General features: G+C 39.4%; 1 protein-coding gene across 3 annotated transcripts in view; it reads left to right on the top strand.

The window, feature by feature from the left end:
• The window catches only part of Txlng (taxilin gamma), a 45,608-nt gene extending 27,292 nt beyond the window's left edge, over positions 1–18,316 (top strand). For 2 of the 3 annotated variants that reach the window (XM_028762165.1, XM_028762164.1), the window contains 7 exons: positions 1,820–1,990; positions 4,615–4,809; positions 8,012–8,131; positions 9,007–9,081; positions 11,940–12,032; positions 14,346–14,441; positions 15,643–18,316. In XM_028762165.1, the coding sequence (XP_028617998.1) occupies positions 1,820–1,990; positions 4,615–4,809; positions 8,012–8,131; positions 9,007–9,081; positions 11,940–12,032; positions 14,346–14,441; positions 15,643–15,975 (1,083 nt within the window). In that variant the 3' untranslated portion in view covers positions 15,976–18,316. The remainder of the gene's footprint in view (positions 1–1,819; positions 1,991–4,614; positions 4,810–8,011; positions 8,132–9,006; positions 9,082–11,939; positions 12,033–14,345; positions 14,442–15,642) is intronic. The other variant, XM_028762166.1, reaches the window with a different exon arrangement.
• The last annotated feature ends 99 nt before the right edge of the window (positions 18,317–18,415 follow it).

Raw genomic sequence — 18,415 nt, 5'->3', positions numbered from 1 at the left:
AGGATTGAACTCAGGCCATAAGGTTTACGTGGCAAGCCTCCCACTAAGCCATCTTGTCAGCACAGCAATCCCGGTTTTAATTAAAGTTTTTTAAAAATTTTATGTATGTGGGTATTTTTGTCTACATGTATGCCTGTGTACCATGTGTGTGCTGGTGCTGTCTGACACCAGAAGAAGGTCCCCTGGGACTGGATAGGGTTACAGACTGTTGTAAGCTGCTTCTATATGCTTGAAATTGAACCAGGGAGTTATAGATGGTTACGAGAATCATGTGGGTGCTAGGAATTGCACCCAGGTCCCCAAGAAGAGTAGCCAGTGATCTTAACCACTGAGCCATCTCTTCAGTCCCAATAATTCTGTATTTTATGTTTAGATTTCAGCAAATCTTAATAGCTAGGAAATAATCTATAGACAGCTAACCAACAAACAGAAATTCAAGAGATGCTGGCCTTACCAGCTGAATTAGTTCGGGCCACAATAGGGGTTAGCTCATTTTACAAAGGGTTAAGCCCAAAAGAGGAAACTCTGGGAGAAGAAATATCAAGTATATCATCAGTTCAAAACACAGGATTACAGCTGGAAAATGAGGAGCCTAAATTGCCCGTGAATCACTGACTTAAAACCAGGAAGAGCTATAATTAGTCTCCGAAGTCAGGCAGAGGTGACAAATCAAGGTCCCCAGGTCAATTGGGAAGGTTTCAAGATTCCAGTCTCCATCTTGGTCTGTACTCTTGGGCAACTCTTGACCTGATAATAGTTGTACAAAATTTGGATAATAAAGTGGAACTTAAAAGTTGTTCTGAAGATGTATATCTAAGGGGCTGAAGAAAGATTGAGGTCATGTCTTCCAATCATACTAAATTGCTTACTTTCCTTACAACTAGAACAGGGAGGAGGTTGGTGGTTTCACATAGCATGAAACAGTTTGAATAAAATTATACACTGCAGTATTGGGCTCTCCCTGCCATGCTTTAGCCCTGCTAAGGATGGGATCCTCCCCTCAAGTGTTACTTGTGGAAGGCAAGTGCTCTACCACTGGGTTGGTGTTAGTGCGTGTATGAATGCATTACCTGAGGTCTAGAAGAGGGCATCAGATCTCCTGGAGCTGGAGTTACAGACTTGTGCTGGGACCTGATCTCTCTTTGGTCCTCTGCTTAAGTACTGCTTAAGCCTGCTCTCTAGCCTAAGGGTTGGCTTGTTTTGTTTTGTATTTAAAGACGGGCTCATATTATAAACCTGGCTGAGCTGGTACTCATATAGCTCTAGGTTGACCTTGAAATCATGACAATCCTCCTGCCTTAGCCTCTTGTGTACTGTGATTACAGGCTGAGCCTATGACATCTGAATATTCATCTTGATTGAATGAAATATTCCTGGTGCTCACATTTTTCCAGGTCCCTCTCTCGGTGATGAGCCTGTTTTTTTTTAAGACTTAAAAAATATTTGTGGGGGGGTTGTTGGGAGGGAGAGAGAGGAGGATATTGGATATTGGATCCTTTGAAACCGGAGTTACAGGCAGTTGTAAGCCACCTGATATGGGTGCTGGAACCCAAAATGGTCCCCTGGAAGATTAGTAAGTACTCCTGGCTGCCTAGCCATTCCTCCAGCCACAGCTCTTATCTGGCTTTGGCACATATGGCTGTAATTCCAGATCTCAGGTTGAGGTAGGATTGAGGGTTGTAGGCCAACCATGCTACATAGCAAGACTGTCTTAAAAAAAAAGAAAATCACATAGCTGGTAACTGATTGTTCTAGCCTTCACTGAGGGAATGGGGGCTTTTGCTATGCTTTCTGAATGTAAAGTGCTTGCTAATTTTAGCTGGAGGAAAGCAGGAATGTTCAGAAACAAATGAAGATTCTACAGAAGAAGCAAGCCCAGATCGTGAAAGAGAAAGTTCACCTTCAGAGTGAACACAGCAAGGCCATCTTGGCAAGAAGCAAACTGGAGTCTCTTTGCAGAGAACTTCAGCGTCATAATAAGACCTTAAAGGTTAGTTGATTTACTGTTTTGAAGTGATGTCACAAAAGGTCATCTTGTGTATATTTGAAATCTGTGCCTATCTAGAGACTAGATATGACCCTGTTTCTGGTTTGCTTGGACTGATGCTGTGAATGAGGCAATATAATGTGAGACTAATAGAACACTATCTTTTTTAAATTTGGGTTTCCTGTTCAAAAAAAGGAATTCCCTCATATTTGGTCACATGGAGTAAACATGGAACTCCTACCTAACTTTCTTTTTAAAAGATTTTCTTTGTGTGTATCATGGACATCTCTAGTGCTGGAGGAGGCCTGAAGAGGGTGTCAGATCTCCTAGAATTGAAGTTACTGATGGTTATGAGCCACCATCTGCTGAGTGCTGGGAACTGAACATGGGTTCTCTATAAGAGTAGCAGTGCTCTTAACTACTGACCTCCCTCCCTCCTTCCCTCCCTCCCTCCCTCCCCTCTCTTCCTCTCTCACTTCCCCACCTCTCAAAGTCATGGTTTTAAAAAGCTCAGAGTTGCCAGTTTTTGTCTTGTTTTGTTTGCTGAGTTCTAAAGTAGCTGCCATGAAATGAGAAACTAGTAAGTACATTTAGAGTCGGTGAGAAAGGAGTAGTGCTGAGCACTCGGCACTGCACTGCCCAAGTTTCCTGCCTCACTCCTAGCTCTTGGTTACTGAGTACTTTAAGCAGTAGCATTTAGATCTTGGCAGATTTATGTAGGAAAAGTAAGTAGGTATGAGTTGGTATCCATGGAGGAAGAACGGAAAAAAAGAGCCATGAAAAGAATCTGCCTCTTAACATTATAACTGACCTGTCCATCTGAGCTGGTACTCTGAGTAAATGCCCTCTCATCTGTATCCCAAAGACCTAGGTCCAACAGCATTTAACTTAGGACATGGATTTTTTGATAGATGGGAGTTATCATTTGCTTCCTTTAAAAAAGAAAAACAAAAAGAATTATTTATTTATTTATTTATTTATTTATTTATGTATTTTATGTAATGAGCACACTGTAGCTGTCTTCAGACACATCAGAAGAGGGCATCAGATCCCATTACAGATGGTTGTGAGCCACCATGTGGTTGCTGGGACTTGAACTTAGGACCTCTGGAAGAGCAGTCAGTACTCTTAACCTCTGAGCCATCTTTCCAGCCCCCTTGCTTCCTTTTTTTTTAAAAAAAAAAAAAAAAGATTTCATTTATGGTATGTGTGTGATTGCATGCTCTTGATGGGAACCTCAATCCCTTGGAGTTACAGGTGGTTCTGAACCAACTGATTTGGATGCTAGGGACTGAGCTTGGGTCCTATGGAAAAACATTAAATACTCTCATATTTATTAATTTATTTAAAAAGGTGTGTATTTCTGTGTATAAATATTTGCATGCATATATATCTGTGTACTAATACAAAGCTGCTGACTGTAGAGGTCAGAAGCATGCATCAGAAATTGGAATTAGCCTGAGCTGGCAGTTAATGAGTGGTTGTGAATGAGTGGATGCTGGGAGTCAAACCTAGGTCCTTTGCAAGAATAAGTATTAACCACTGAGGCATCTTTCCAGCCCTGATTATAATTAGATCTTAAAGTAGATGGTACCTAGGTTAAGGGCACAGGCCTATAAGCACAGCTAGTTGGAAAACTGAGGCAGGAGTATTGCAAGTTCAAGACCTGCCTACACTGTAGAGCAGCTTCACTGTCAGCCTGGACAACTTAATGAGATCTTGTCTCAAAATGAAAACTAAAAACTGGGCTGGGGATATAGCCTTTAGGGACAGCAGATGTCTAGTGTGTTCAAGGCCACTTCAATCCCACTTAACTTACTCCTATCCCACCCCCCAAATAAAAAGTTAGATGGTATCCCCCCCACAGCTAGTCATTTTGAATGGAGTAATAAAATATACTTGAAGGTAAGCTTTTTAAAATAAGGATGTTATGGTCTCTTGACCTAGAACATAAACTGAAAGAAAGGTTGTTTGCTCAGATAATCTGATTCTCTGTGTGGTTATCAAGAAGCCTGTTCTTTTGGACAGTCATATGTATTATCCTTGATTGATATAATTCAGTGTTCTGTATGGGAAAAGAGAAAAGTAGTATGCTTTTTAAGTATGCTTTCTAGTCCTAAGTATGGGGGACAAAGTGTACCTTAGACGTAATGTTTCAGGGCAGTGGTGTAGTAAACATATATCACAGCAGCTTTTTTGTTTTCCCCACATGCTAGGCAAACACTTTTTTACTTGAGCTGCATCTCCAACCTTTTTTTTAAATTTGGCATGTCCATTTGTGTGTTGGGGGTGGTAGTGTATGTGTGCATGTGGAATCCCCCCAGAGCTAGGATTATAGGCATAGACTGCCATGCTCTAATTTTTATGTGGGTATTAATTTGAACTCAGGTCTGTAGGCTTGAGCAGCAAGCACTTTACCAGTTGAACCATTTCTCCTGCATTTTCTTTTTGCTTGAGACAGGGTCTCACTAAGTTGCTCAGATTGTTCTTTAACTCATTCTGTAAGCCCAGGCAGGCCTTGAACTTGGGATCTTCTTCTCAGCCTCCTGAGTAGCCTGGCCACAGCATCTTTTTTTGAGCATTTGTCCATAGGTCTCCTATTAACAGAAATTCTTTTGACTACTAAGGAGGAAAATATGCAGCAGGCGCGAGAGGAGGAAGAACGACGTAAAGAAGCAACAGCACATTTCCAGTTAACTCTAAATGAAATCCAAGCTCAGTTGGAACAACATGACATACATAATGCCAAACTGCGACAGGAGAACATTGAACTGGGAGAGAAGCTAAAGAAGCTTATTGAGCAGTATGCGCTAAGGGAAGAGGTAATAGCACTAGATTGTTTTATACTGCTTCTCACTGTTAGTAGCAACTTCTCTGTTTACTACTATAGTAAAAGTATTGCTGCAGGATGTTTTAGAACTTCTGTCCATGTATAGCAGAAGTGGATTTATTGACTAGGAAAAGAATCAAAACATTATAGCATTATGAACCAGAAGGATTGAGAATCTGTCTGCACAAATAGGTAAGATAATTTCCAGGAGTCTTATTAAATACTAGTTTCATGTAATACTAGAAGATGACAATTCTCACAACACAGATTGTTTTCTTATTTTGACTAATAACGACTAAATATTTGGTCCCAGAATACCCTGCATCTCAAACATTTGTGATTATACAGTACTGTAGCCATTTCATTATATCTGTTTCAGGGTTTGGTTTAGTTTGTTCATGTTTTTGGGTTTTTTCTTTTTTTTTTTTTGTCATTCAGATTGGGTTTTGCTTATCACCCTAGGTGGCTTAAATAGATCATGTTTGACCCTCCCAGGTAGCTTACCACAGGCATGTATAAAGTATGACCAGCTTTACATTTAAAAACCTAATTTATTTTTTACATAGGTTTTTAGTTAATTGTGCTATTGGTTAAATCCAGGGCCTTGGCTATACTCTGAGGGCTTTCTGCTACTGAGCTAGCTACCTTGAACAATATTTTTTTTTCCGCGAGGAAGCGTTTATTCAGGGCATGGAGAGACAGAGCAGAGAGGTAGAGGAGTAGAGGCCAGCCATGACCATGTAGAGAGAGGGGGAAGGGAGAGGGGGCAGAGAACCTGCAGGTGGGGATCCATGGAGCAAGAGCAACAATATTTTTTAATTTACCTTTTAGTGAAAACAACCCCAGGGACCTTGTGTATGCTAAGTTATGTTTTATCATTTAACTTATACTTCAGGCCTTATACAGAGGTCTTTTGTGAGGTTTTTTTGTTTTTGTTTTTGTTTTTGTGAGGGTAGGGGGTGTTTTGAGACAGGGTTTCTGTGTGTAGCCTTGTTGTCCTGGAACTCAGACTGTAGACCAGGCTGACCTCAAACTCAGATCTGCTTGCCTCTGCCCGGGATAAAAGGCATGTACCACCATGCCTGGCCTTTTGTGATTTTTCTGTTGTTTTATCTGTGACCTAGGCTGACTTGAAACTCACTGTATTCTTGGCTGGCTTGGAACTCATGGCAGATGTAGTGTTTGCTACTTGAGTGCTAAGATGTCAAGTTTGATTTTTTTTTCCCAGTGTCTCACTATGGCCTTGAATATTTTTTAAGTTTTTCAAATCTATTTTAAATTATATATATATGTGTTTGTCTTGTCTGGGTATGGATTTGCACACAAGTGCAGTGGCTACAGTGGCCCAAAGAGGATATTAGATCCCTTGCAACTGAAATTACAGGTAAGTGAGAGATGCCCAAGGTGGTTGATGGGAACCAAGCTCAGAACAGTACTTGCATTTAATTGCTAAGCCATGTCCATAGCTCCTGTCTTGGACTCATTGAAAAAAATTTAAATTATTTCATGTGTATGGATATTCTGTTCGAATGTGTCTGGTGTCCAAGGAGGCTAGAAGGGTGTCAGATCCCCTGAAACTGGAGTCAACACATGGTTGCAAGCCATCATGTGAGTGCTGGAATCCAACCCAGATTCTCTGGAAGAGCAGCCATCTCTCTAGCCCCATTTGTAGATAGTGTATAAATCAGAAAGTTCTTTTTGACCATATCATTTTCACATCTAAAAAGTGGTTATTCACTGCTAGAATGTATCTGCTTTTCTTTTAAAATTTTATGTGTGTGGGTACTCCAAGAGGTCAGAAGAGGATATTGGAGTCCCCGGAGCTGGAATTACATGCAGTTGTGAGCTGCCCATTGTTGGGTCCTCTGCAAGAGCAACAACACGAAGAGCAGCAAGAGCTCTTAACCATTCCTATTTTTCTGCTACTAAAAACAAAAGTCTGAATTAAGAACCAAATAAAGTATCTGTTTTACTAGTTTATGTCTCACCTTCAAAATATAAGATTTCTTTGTCCTGTTTTATTATTGAAGACCTTATTAGTTTTGTGGTTTTGTCATACAGGCTAAAATTTATTAAAATTATTAAAGCCCTGATTTTCTTTCTTTTTGGTTTTCTCTGTAATCCTGGCTGTCCTAGAGCTCACCATGTAGACTAGGCTGTCCTTGAGTTTATAAAGATCCTTCTGCTGGCATTAAAGGCATGGGCCTAGCCCTAAATCTTTTTTTTCCCCCATTTCATGTGCATTGGTGTTTGCCTGCATGTGTCTCTGTGTCAGGGTGTCAGAACCTCTGGAACTGAAGTTACAGTTGTGAGCTGCCATGTGGGTACTGGGAATTGAATTGCTCTTCCTCTGGAAGAGCAGCCATGTGCTCTTAACTGCTGAGCCATCTGTCTAGCCCTTCCCCCATTTTCTTATGATTCTTTTAGTTTTATTAATGGGCTGTCTGCTTTCTCATAGATGCAGCAAATTAGAAAACCCTGTTTGAATCCTGTTATTTATGATTATTACCATGGCATGTTCATATTCACAAGTGAAGAAATCATCTGCCATGTTCTTAACACCTAGGCTACCTCATCATTGCCCATTAGTATTCTCCCTGTCACATATTCTGTGAAGAATCTTAATTCTCCAGCTCCAAGAAGGCATGCATGTTTTGATGGCTTCAGTTATATAGCTAGCCACTTACCAGTTCTTGGAAATTCAGGCTTTTGCCAAATGTCTGCATGGCACCAAACACCTTACATGGTTCAACTACTCACAGCTCAGCAAATCTGGGTATGATTATATCAGATACTGGCATTGAGATTTAGCAGGACAGAAATTTGCTTAGTGTCACAGATTAGCTTAGCTTTGATTCATATCATTCAAGTTGTCAGATGCTGCCTTCAGCTGACAAATTTAGCAAAATTTAATGGGTAGGGAAAAAAAGGAATGGGAAGAAAAAGCACTGTGTGTGTACAGATCTATTAGTTTGATCTCTTCTTTGTCTTGTGATGATGCCTAGCTCCAAAGGGCAGTACTCTTGCAGGTGATGTCAAACACTACTTTAGGTGTAGAGACAGAAAGACCTAGTATTCTTAGCTATGTGGTATTAATAGGAAAGCAGAATAAGCAGAGTGTTGTAACATCTTATATTTCCTCACCATTGTGTTCCTGTCTTCATGAAGTGATGGAAGGAATTCTTTTTCCATAGCATATTGATAAAGTATTCAAACACAAGGAATTGCAACAACAGCTTGTGGATGCCAAACTTCAGCAAACAACACAGCTGATAAAAGAAGCTGATGAAAAACATCAGAGAGAGAGAGAGTTTGTAAGTTTTGTTCCTTAAAAAAAAAAAAAAAGGAAAAGGTATTGCCAGTACTTTAACTTAAACATTCAATGTCACTCTTGGGGTATGATTAAAACCACTACAAGGCTTTTCCTACTTATTTCTGTTAATAGATCCACATCTCTGTCTTTTGAATGCTAGGATTAATAAGAGATGCATTACTATTCCTTGCCCTTGTCTTGTTTTTGAACAAGTTGACACTAGGGAAATGATTTATTTTTGTTGGTGTAATTTTTATTTTATTGCGTCAGGGTCTCCAATAAGGACATACCCCTTTTATTTTATTTTTGTTGAGTCGGGGTCTCACATTGTAGCCCTGGCTGGAGGATGACCTTGAACTCCTTGAACCACCGTACTGAATTTAGGAAGTTTGAGGATTGAATCCAAGGCTTTCTGTCTATAAAGCAAGCGCATCTCCAGTCTTCCACCCATTGTATTTTGTTTGTTCTCTAAACTTTTATTGTTCTCCATACCCTTTCACTCCATCTTATCTTGCTCCTCGGGTAGCAGAGAAGCTTGCTCAGTCATGTTTGAGGAGGTACTTAGCTATGTTTTCTGGTAATATCAGACATGTGATTATTTTCACCCAAAACACCATCCTTAAAACCTCAAGTTCATGAACTGTTTATACCTTTTTATGCTTAAGCAGTACAAGTAAGGTATTCAACCATGTCTGCTTCCTAATGATGGCAGGTGTGTGTAAATGGTAACTGGTGGAAAGAAGGTATTCTATTTGTAGGGTAGTCATTCTTGCTAAAATAGTGAGCTGAAGGATGTGGAGTAACTATGCTATTTGACATTATATTCATATTTTTAATTGCTATTAGTACTTTTGCAAGGATGTTTCTGTTTTTTAGTTATTAAAAGAAGCAACAGAATCCAGGCACAAATATGAACAAATGAAACAGCAAGAAGTACAACTAAAACAGCAGGTAACTTGATAGTTGGGGATAGCAGAATTTGTAAGAAAAATGACTCATTTAATACATACCTGGAAACTCCTCTAGTGTGGTTTTGCTTGTTCCCAGCAAGAGCTGATACAATGCTGAGGAAGCAGTCTTGAATATCTCTTACATGTGTCTTTTCATTTAGGGTAGCCATCCAAATTTGAATGTCCCTGGTTTTAGTACTAAAAGACCTATGACTTAGTAGTAATAGCTCCCACTCTCAAATCTCAACTGAATTGGGATGGTTAGTTATCCATCTTTAATGGTTCTCATTTTCAAGGTCCCAGACCCTTTCTGTCTCCATACCCTTTCACTCCATCTTATCTTGCTCCTCAGGTAGCAGAGAAGCTTGCTCAGTCATGTTTGAGGAGGTACTAGCTATGTTTTCTGCTAATATCAGACATGTGATTATTTTCACCCAAAACACCATCCTTAAAACCTCAAGTTCGTAAACTGTTTTAGGCCCCCACTATACCTTTTTATGCTTAAGCAGTACAAATAAGGTATTCAACCATGTCTGCTTCCTAATGATGGCAGGTGTGTGTAAATGGTAACTGGGACTGACAAGTATATTCTGTTTCAGTATATTCTGAAGTGTCTTACCTCATATCCCACATTAAGGAAAAACGACAAGCTTCCAGGTTTAAAGAATGTTAGACAGTTTCACATACCTTATCCTAGTTGTACTTTTGTGCTAATTTGTCACCGAAGCTGTTTTAATACTGCTTGTAATCACAGTTCCACTTAAAAGGTAGTTTTGTGAAATACTTTTAGCCACTGCTTTCCCTCCCTTTTCATTCCATCCTGTGTAGGTGTTCTGGTACAATCTGTTTAGAATACGTGTAGTGTGTACCACCCATATCTTTACTTGAGGAGAAGGTACAAGAAAGATTCCCTGTAGTAAGTGAAATGAAGTGCTTTTTAATTCGCTAGGTTCTATAGTACCACTTCTGGATACTATTTTGGGGGGATATGGTGGGACATTTTACTGTATTGGTGATACTAACTTCCTACAAAGTTAGCCTTACTTAAGAGTACAAATTTTAACAGGTGTTTATCAAAAGTCTCTGGAACTTTCACTGTAGGTTATGATCATTGGCAGAAGGGCTAGTAGGAAATTCAAATCCATTACTTATCAGTCCTATACATTCCAAGTTAATGGAGACGAAACTCAATGTGGATAAGATATATAGTCTGTATTTAAGTGGCTTTCTGCAGGTGCTATCTGGGACCTGTGCCATCTTACTGTTTCCTTTGCTGTCATTTCTTTTTCTGTTACCTGAACATTGCCATCCTTTCCAAGAGTTGACTTCATTTGCTGCTCTCTGATATTTCATAGTAGTTGCCAGTACACTTGTCTTATTGGTGTGCCTTGGTCCAAGTGGGTAGTTAGCATCTATTCACTACTGTGGACTACCATTGATCTCTAATGATAGGGGCTTTACATGGATGTCTGATGTTCAGTTAGAGCAGACCTCACTGAAACTACTGGAGTATCTTATGAGTGCAAAAGTACTCTAATTGAGTATCACCATTGCCCAACTTCAGGCCATCAGCCTCGCTTTTGCTCAGTTCCATCTGTTCTTTTGCTACACTTTTCTGCAGGCACTGCTTGTTGCCTATCTCCCAGTGATTACTTCTAGCCTGATCAACTGTCTGCTGCTGCTCCCCCCACAGTAGCACCTGCCATGTGACACCTACCTAGGAACTGCGTGTGGGTGGGCCATCTTCCATTATATCCTACCCCAGCCTTACACATTTTGTTCGATGTTGTATCCTATAATATTCCTATCATATCACTAATTAAATTTTTTTTTTTGGGTATCTGAGGAGTTGTATTCCTCTCACCTTATTTGGTTCATTACTGGAGATTGAACTTTATGGCCCTGCTCACGCACTAAGCATCCTGCTCACCCATTAAGCAAGCATTCTTCTGCTAAGCTGTAGCCCTAGACAACCCCTCTACTTCCTAAGATTAAAGTGTTTATGTGTATGAGTGTTTTGCCTGCCTCTATGTGCCTGTTGCAGAGATCAGGAGGAGGAGTTACAGATAGTTAGTTGTGAGCTTCCATTCATGCTCTGGGAATCAAAACCCAGGTTGTCTGCAAGAACATCAAGCACTCTTTCTAGCCTGCCCCTTTATTTATATTTTGGGAGAAAAAAAATCCTTTGAACTTGTTTCCTTGTAATGAATAACATTAGACCATTTCTGAAGGGTTCCCTCCTAGAACTTTTCTCACAGTCTTCTCTTTGTATTGTTATTTTAAAATTCATCTTGAATACAAATTCCTTTAAGTTAAAAGAAAGACTGCCATTTCCTAGTTTTGTTTTGTTTTTGTTTTTTCTTTCTTTCCTGGTTTTTTGAGACAGGGTTTCTCTGTACAGCTCTGGCTCAGTCCTGGAACTCACTCTGTAGACCAGGCTGGCCTTGAATTCAGAAATCCGCCTGCCTCTGCCTCCCATGTGCTGGGATTAAAGGCACGTGCCACCACTGCTCAGCAGTTTAGTTCTTTCTTTGAGCATCTCAGTGTCCCATCTACCTCCAGGCCTTTACTCAGAAGATATCTTCAATAGTAAGCTAAGAGCTGGTCTTTTACAGTTTTCATATGTAAGTAGGGGTGAGATTAAAAACATTAGCAGGTGTGTAAAATTTCTAGCTAGCATATGCATTGGATTTTAATTAATGAGGTTATAATTAATACTGTTTCTGCATTATATTAACAGCAATAAGCTTCCCAAGTAGTAGATCTCTTTGAGTTATTAGAATATTTTGCCCTCATCATGTAGAGTTTGAATTGTTTACCTAGAACTCAGAATAACTGACTTTCTATTTTGTTCTGTAGCTTTCTCTTTATATGGATAAATTTGAAGAATTCCAGACTACTATGGCAAAAAGCAATGAACTTTTTACAACCTTCAGGCAGGAAATGGAAAAGGTATTTATATATTTTAGTAGACTGAAATATAAAAGGGATCTTACGAGTTCTTTATTACTACTTGGGTGAGTTTATATTGTTAATGAGACTGTCTTTCCAAATATAGGGCTCTATTTGGTCACTTTATTCCTTAATATGTCCCCAAGTAGCTAATCTTAATACTTTTAGGATTCTGCCTTGGTTACTGTAAATTCTTATTTTTAGAAATATGCTTTTTAAATTACTTTACAGGCTTACTTCCATTCCTTTCACAAAATCCTTTTCTTGCCTCCATTTGAAAAAAAAAAAAAACAGATCTTGGGGGCTGGAGAAATGAGTCAGCAGGTAAGAGCACTGACTGCTCTTCCAGGACCTCTGGAGTTCAATTTCCAACAACCACATGGTGGCTCACAACCATCTGTAACGGGATCTGATGCCCTCTTCTGGTGTGTCTGAAAACAGTGACAGTATACTCACATATATAAAATAAACAGACTGGTGTAGCTTGACATGACCTTGAACATCTGATGCTCTACAAGCTTGCAGTACCACATGCACTTTTTTTTTCTCCCACCATGATGTCTTGTATTCTAGGACTCAAACAGCTTTCTTGCCTCAATCCTTTGCCTTTACAGCTCAGGTAACTGGGCTACAGATACATATCAGTCAGACTACAATGGAGAATTTTTAAAAGTGGTATTGAAAAGTACCATAATATATGGTGTAAGCCATGACCATTATTCCATCTTAGGAGCCAAGAATGCATGCTCTTGGTCATCTCCATTCCATCAGCTTATTGGTTGCTGTTGCAGAGGCACTCAGGTGGGTCACAACCATCTGTAACTCTAGGTGATCTGATGCCCTATTCTGGTGTCTGTGGGCATTATGTTCCTGTGCACATATGCCCTCCACATGAATATACACTAATAAATCTATATGGTAAGGAGATGGCTCAGTGGTTAAGAGTGCTTGCTACTATTCTAAAAGGTTCAGTTCAGTTCCATCACCCATGTCAGTTTCCTCATAAATACCTGTTAATTCCAGCTCCAGGAAATCTGTTGCCCTCTTCTGGTCTGCATGAACACCCATGGCCACGTGCACACAGACATACACATAAATAAAATATAAATCTTTTTTAAAAAGTGTGACTGTAGTCAAGTTGCTGACTTTGTGCTTTCCCCACCCCTATTGTGTTGTATACGTATGTGTAGGACTACTTCTGTGAACAGGTTCTCTCCTTACAACATGCAGATTCTAGCGATCAAACTAAGGTCTATCAAGCTTGGTGACAAACAGCGTCTCACTGGCCCTCTGTCCCTTTAAAACAGTGAAGAAGACCCACCAATTTCTGGCAGTGTTTGGCACGTTAAACATGTACTCCATTACTATGAGTGCTCATAGTACCACTTTGAGGGATTTTTGTTTTGCCTACCAGTTCTTTGAGTTGATAATCTGATTGAAGGGTAATTGTTAGGCACAGTAAGTATTAGCTGAATTCCAGCACATGCTCACTGTTGAAGTGGAACACAAGACAGGGGCTCCCCAAATTTGTTATCCTTCTGGAGGATCCTGTAGGATGGAAAAATACAGATCACTGTAGGTCAGTATTCAACTCAGTTCTTCTATGAGTTCTTTCCACAGCCTTTGTCCTAGTTTGTGTTAGCCACACAGCAGGTAGTATCTGGTCTGTCTTGTTCTGTTTCACTTAACAGTATCTGGCTCAGTGTCCTGACTTCAATCATAGCTGGTGTGAACTCAGTAGACAAAGGAATACTGAGAATGTCTAATTGATAGGCATAGATCAATTCATACTCAACTTCTAAAAATTGAGTTCTTGTAACAAAGGGTAAGAATGTTCCTTTGCCCAGGCATGATGTTACATACCAACACTTGGGACACATAGGCAGGCAGATCTTTGAATTCTAAGCCAGCCTGGTCATAACAAGTTCCAAAACATAGCTTTAATTTTTCCCAAAGTGCTAACTAAATTCTACTACCTCTAGTTCTCAAATGATTGGATGTTGTGGTGGGACATTAATATTTAGTCTTGAAAGGCAGAGACAAATGCAGTGATAGAGCAACATTAATCCTTTTTGGTGATTAGCTCACAGAAATAGGGATGGAATTCATCGGGGGCTGGAGAGATGGTTCAGTGGAGGACTGGAGTTCAGTTCCCAACACCTACTCAATGGGCCAGCCATCTGTAATCTGATGGCCTCAGCTCCTGAAGGCACCAGACACACATATATACAGCCAAAACATTCATTCACACGTATAATGAAAATTTTAACTGTTAACTTAGAATTTTAAAGTTGTAATTATGTTCATTCACAGATGACAAAGAAAATTAAAAAACTGGAAAAAGAAACAATAGTATGGCGTACCAAATGGGAAAACAATAATAAAGCACTTCTACAGATGGCCGAAGAGGTAAGATTAGGGTCTGTCGTTAGTTATGCTTACAGTATGGAAGTTACTGAATAGACAGCCTTTTCTTGTAGCTGGATAGAGGTAGAAGGCCTTGAATCAGGGTCAGGCATTTTTCTTACCCAGTTAATTTAAACATCTTCTGATGTCTGCTCAAACTCGAATCTATAACAGATTCTCTCCTATAAGATGCCAGCCAGAGATGTTGAGTCACTAGGCCTAAGTTAGGTCAAGTGCCTGCATCAAAGATGTGGCTGTTCTTGGGCTTGGTGGTGCGTGTCTTAACAGCACCCTCAAGAGGCAGAAATAGGACTTCTAGTTCGAGACTGGTCTGAGCACAGTTCCAGTCCAGCTAAGGCTACATGGTAAGGCTTTGCCTTTAAACAACCAACCAAAAAATGCTAGAGTTGAGTTCGGGCCTAGGAATGTATGTACATTCATTAGGCTACCTAATATGACTACCAGCAAATAACCCCAATAATTTTTTTACATGAAAAAAGGTAACAAAATACATCTTGGCCACGTTACAAAGGAAAAATGTATTGCTTGCAGTCACTACACATCTTAACTAATTTGACATGTTGGAACACACGTGTATAAAAATCTTGTTTTACCCAGTACTGGGAGTGTACACCCCCAAACCCCAGTACTTGGGAGGCAGAGGCAGGTAGATTTGTGAATTTCAGGGCAGCCAGAGCTACACAGAGAAACCCTGTCTCAAAAAAAGCCAAAAGAAAAAGTGTTTGTTTGGTTTTTTGTTTTTGTTTCGAGACAGGGTTTCTCTGTATAGCCCTGGCTGTCCTGGAACTCACTCTGTAGACCAGGTTAGCCTCGAACTCAGAAATCCACCTGCCTCTACCTTCCAAGTGCTGGGATTAAAGGCATGCACTACCACTGCCCGGCCTTTAATTTCTTTAACATGAATTTTTTTCTCAATTTTAAGGGGATCTTATCTATTTTTAAGAAACGGGATTTAAAACATTATGTTAAATAGCAATCCTATACTTTAGATGCATATGCAGTCAAGGTAGACTAGATTGGGAGCTAGGTTTCTGAGGAAACTAAACATGTATAGTAGACAATAACAGGTTTCCAATGTGGTTCAGTTATTTTTTGTTTACAAACAATACCTAATTTGTATTTAATGAGGTTATGGAACTCTCGACTGGTTTTGTTTTTCATTTTAAAAAAAAACACACAACAGAAAACTGTCCGTGATAAAGAGTACAAGGCCTTTCAAATAAAACTGGAACGGTTAGAGAAGCTGTGCAGGGCTCTTCAGACAGAGAGAAATGAGCTCAACGAGAAGGTCGAAGTCCTGAAAGAGCAGGTCTCTATCAAAGCAGCAGATGGGGACTTGGTGTCACCTGCAACGCAGCCCAGTGCTGTCCCGGATTCCTTCAAAGAGATGAACACTTCAAGAGCCCTGGGAATGCACTTGGAGGCTAGGGCCAAGGCTAAGTCAGCGAGTGAGAGAAGTGCTGCACAAAAGCCCTCTTCAGGTTCTGCTACTCAAGGCATTGAGTCTGTTGACTAGGGTGAAGTATGACCACTGTATTGAGAGATATATTTTGTGTATAACTTCCTCTGTTAGTAGTAACTATTGGTTTTGTGGTGAAAATTTTCTTACTTTTTCTACCATATCTGTATTTTCTTAGAACTACTGGATTTATGTGGTACAGGAGGCTGCTTAGCAGTTGGAATAGTTTTACTCTATAAATTTCCCTCAGCTATGTTGCACATCTGCCTCATTTTCCCCCTTTGTTGGAGTGCACGCCTTCAATGCTTTGTTCTCTCTTCCTGCTCCCTGCACATAATTTTCCTAACTAAAATATCATTTAAAATAAGGCCATTAGAGAAATTATATTCTTCTGATGGTTCTTTGATGTGAAAACAATTTATATTAGTCAAAGGAAAAATCCCTTTAATAACCCATTTAAATACAGGAGAATGGGGGAACTGGTCAGAAACAAGCTTAGCATTTTTCATTCAAATCAGCTTTTCTTGATTCACTTGACAAACTGAAATGGCCGCATAACCTTGACATTCTAACAAAACATGCTACTTGTAAACTAGTCCTATTATGCTGATTTGAGGACAGAATTACAACATGTGAAATTTGGACTACTTGACAATGACTGTAGAAGATGCTGGTTAATTCTCCACTTCCCACAAAAAGATGATTTTTTTTTCCAGGGCAAAAATATAAGTCTCCCAACCATACATTTTGGCTATTTGAAAGTTGGGTGTTCATTTGCTTTAACTCACCAAGCAGGGTCTGTACATGTAGCTCAGTGGGAAGCACTTACCATATTTTGTTTCGTAATAGAGATTGGCACTAACATTTGGTTTCCAAAGTAAAAATACTGTTACCAGCAATTTTTTTTTTTTTTTACTCTTGGGAAAACTTGGCAGATTGTTTACATAGTCAAAAAGATGTCTAGCTTTCTGGTCTGTTTCTCCTCCTTTCTTTGATGCTATCACTTAAAACAACAAAAACCAGTATTATTAATGTTTCTATACTTTGAATTGGCATGTAAGAATTCTTCGTTATGGCTAAGCCATGCAAATTACTAAGTCTATTATCTCTGGTATAATTTATATAGAAACGCTTTAAGTAAATTTTTTAAAGATTCAAGTAATGCTGATGCACCATATTCTATTGAGCAAAACTATCAGCCTGACTGTAAATTCCTGGCACATTTTATGGTCAAAACTGGGTTCAAAGAATTGAAAAATGTTCAAAAGACAGAAAACTGTCCCTGAGGTAGAGAATTATATCTTTTATCATTGGTCATGTTAATCAAGGGGTCAGAAAGTGGAAGATAAATTCATAAAGTAGGTTGTAATCTATTACTGTCAAAGTGATGTCAGAAACAAAGAAATACCTTTCAATAGCCTCTATAAATACCCTCCCGCCTTCAACTACTAAATGAAATACTGGACTCATTTCCCATGAATGTGTATCAAAAATATAATCTACTTTGAAATTATTACTAATGATCACATTTCATAAGTCTGCTGGATACACAGCTCTTAACATTTTATTAAGCCATGTGTGTAGCCTGCCACATTTTTTTTGTGGTGCTTGTCCTGTGTGGAAGACTGTAAATCTTCAACCTGTTGCATATTTTCAAGGGCTTATAAAGCAATGTGATTAACTGTCCTGGCCTGCTGCTTTCAGCTTACATGCATTTTTAGCTAGATCTTTTAGAGGCTAGGGATTCTGTATGAGATACATGCAGAATCTCTCCTCCCATTACCCTGTGAATAAAAACAGATGGGACCTCAGAGAAGGATACCCTCACCAGCCCAGTGTTGTGGCTTTGTAGCACGCCCTGTATCTACCGTATTCTAGAATACTGTAATGCTACTATGCTGGCTCAGAAATGGTTTAAATGTTGAATTCACTTACTGCATATGGTGCACTACCATGCAATCTTGATGTATATTTTTAGTGGCAGTAGACCCCAAAATGTAGCGAAAATTTGGGTCTTGGATATCAGGCCATTTCATCCTCAGACTTGTAGAAGTACATTTTCTGGTCTTGAGACCTGTATTTTTTAGTTATGTATGCAACTGCCTTTATTACACACCTGGTTATTACAATTCAATTCTCAGGTGTTGCCGAAAAAAAATCTACCTCTTTCAGACTGTAGATGGAAATAACTGTGAAAAAATGATGCAGATATCTTCTAGTTTGTGCTAAACACACTGCTTTATTTTTACAGCCCACGTCTTTCATGAGGATATGAATTGTTAAGAGGCAGTCTTGTTTTGCTTTTCAGAGACATTTTGTAGAGATTTTTCACTAACGTGAATCTGATTTTATCTACTCAATTCTGTAGAAATTAAGTAAATATGTATGATGAATTTAACAGCTTCTGTGTATTCTTTGGTTGCCCATGTGGCTTTAATTGGGTGCAAATCCTGTCTTTTTCTACCTGGTAAAGGAGATAGGGGAGCATGCACACCCA

Source organism: Grammomys surdaster, unplaced genomic scaffold (assembly GCF_004785775.1).
Source record: "Grammomys surdaster isolate TR1022 unplaced genomic scaffold, NIH_TR_1.0 131, whole genome shotgun sequence".
Taxonomy (NCBI): domain Eukaryota; kingdom Metazoa; phylum Chordata; class Mammalia; order Rodentia; family Muridae; genus Grammomys; species Grammomys surdaster.
The sequence above is the reverse complement of the archived record's forward strand: the minus strand, read 5'-3'. Positions and strand labels throughout refer to the sequence as shown.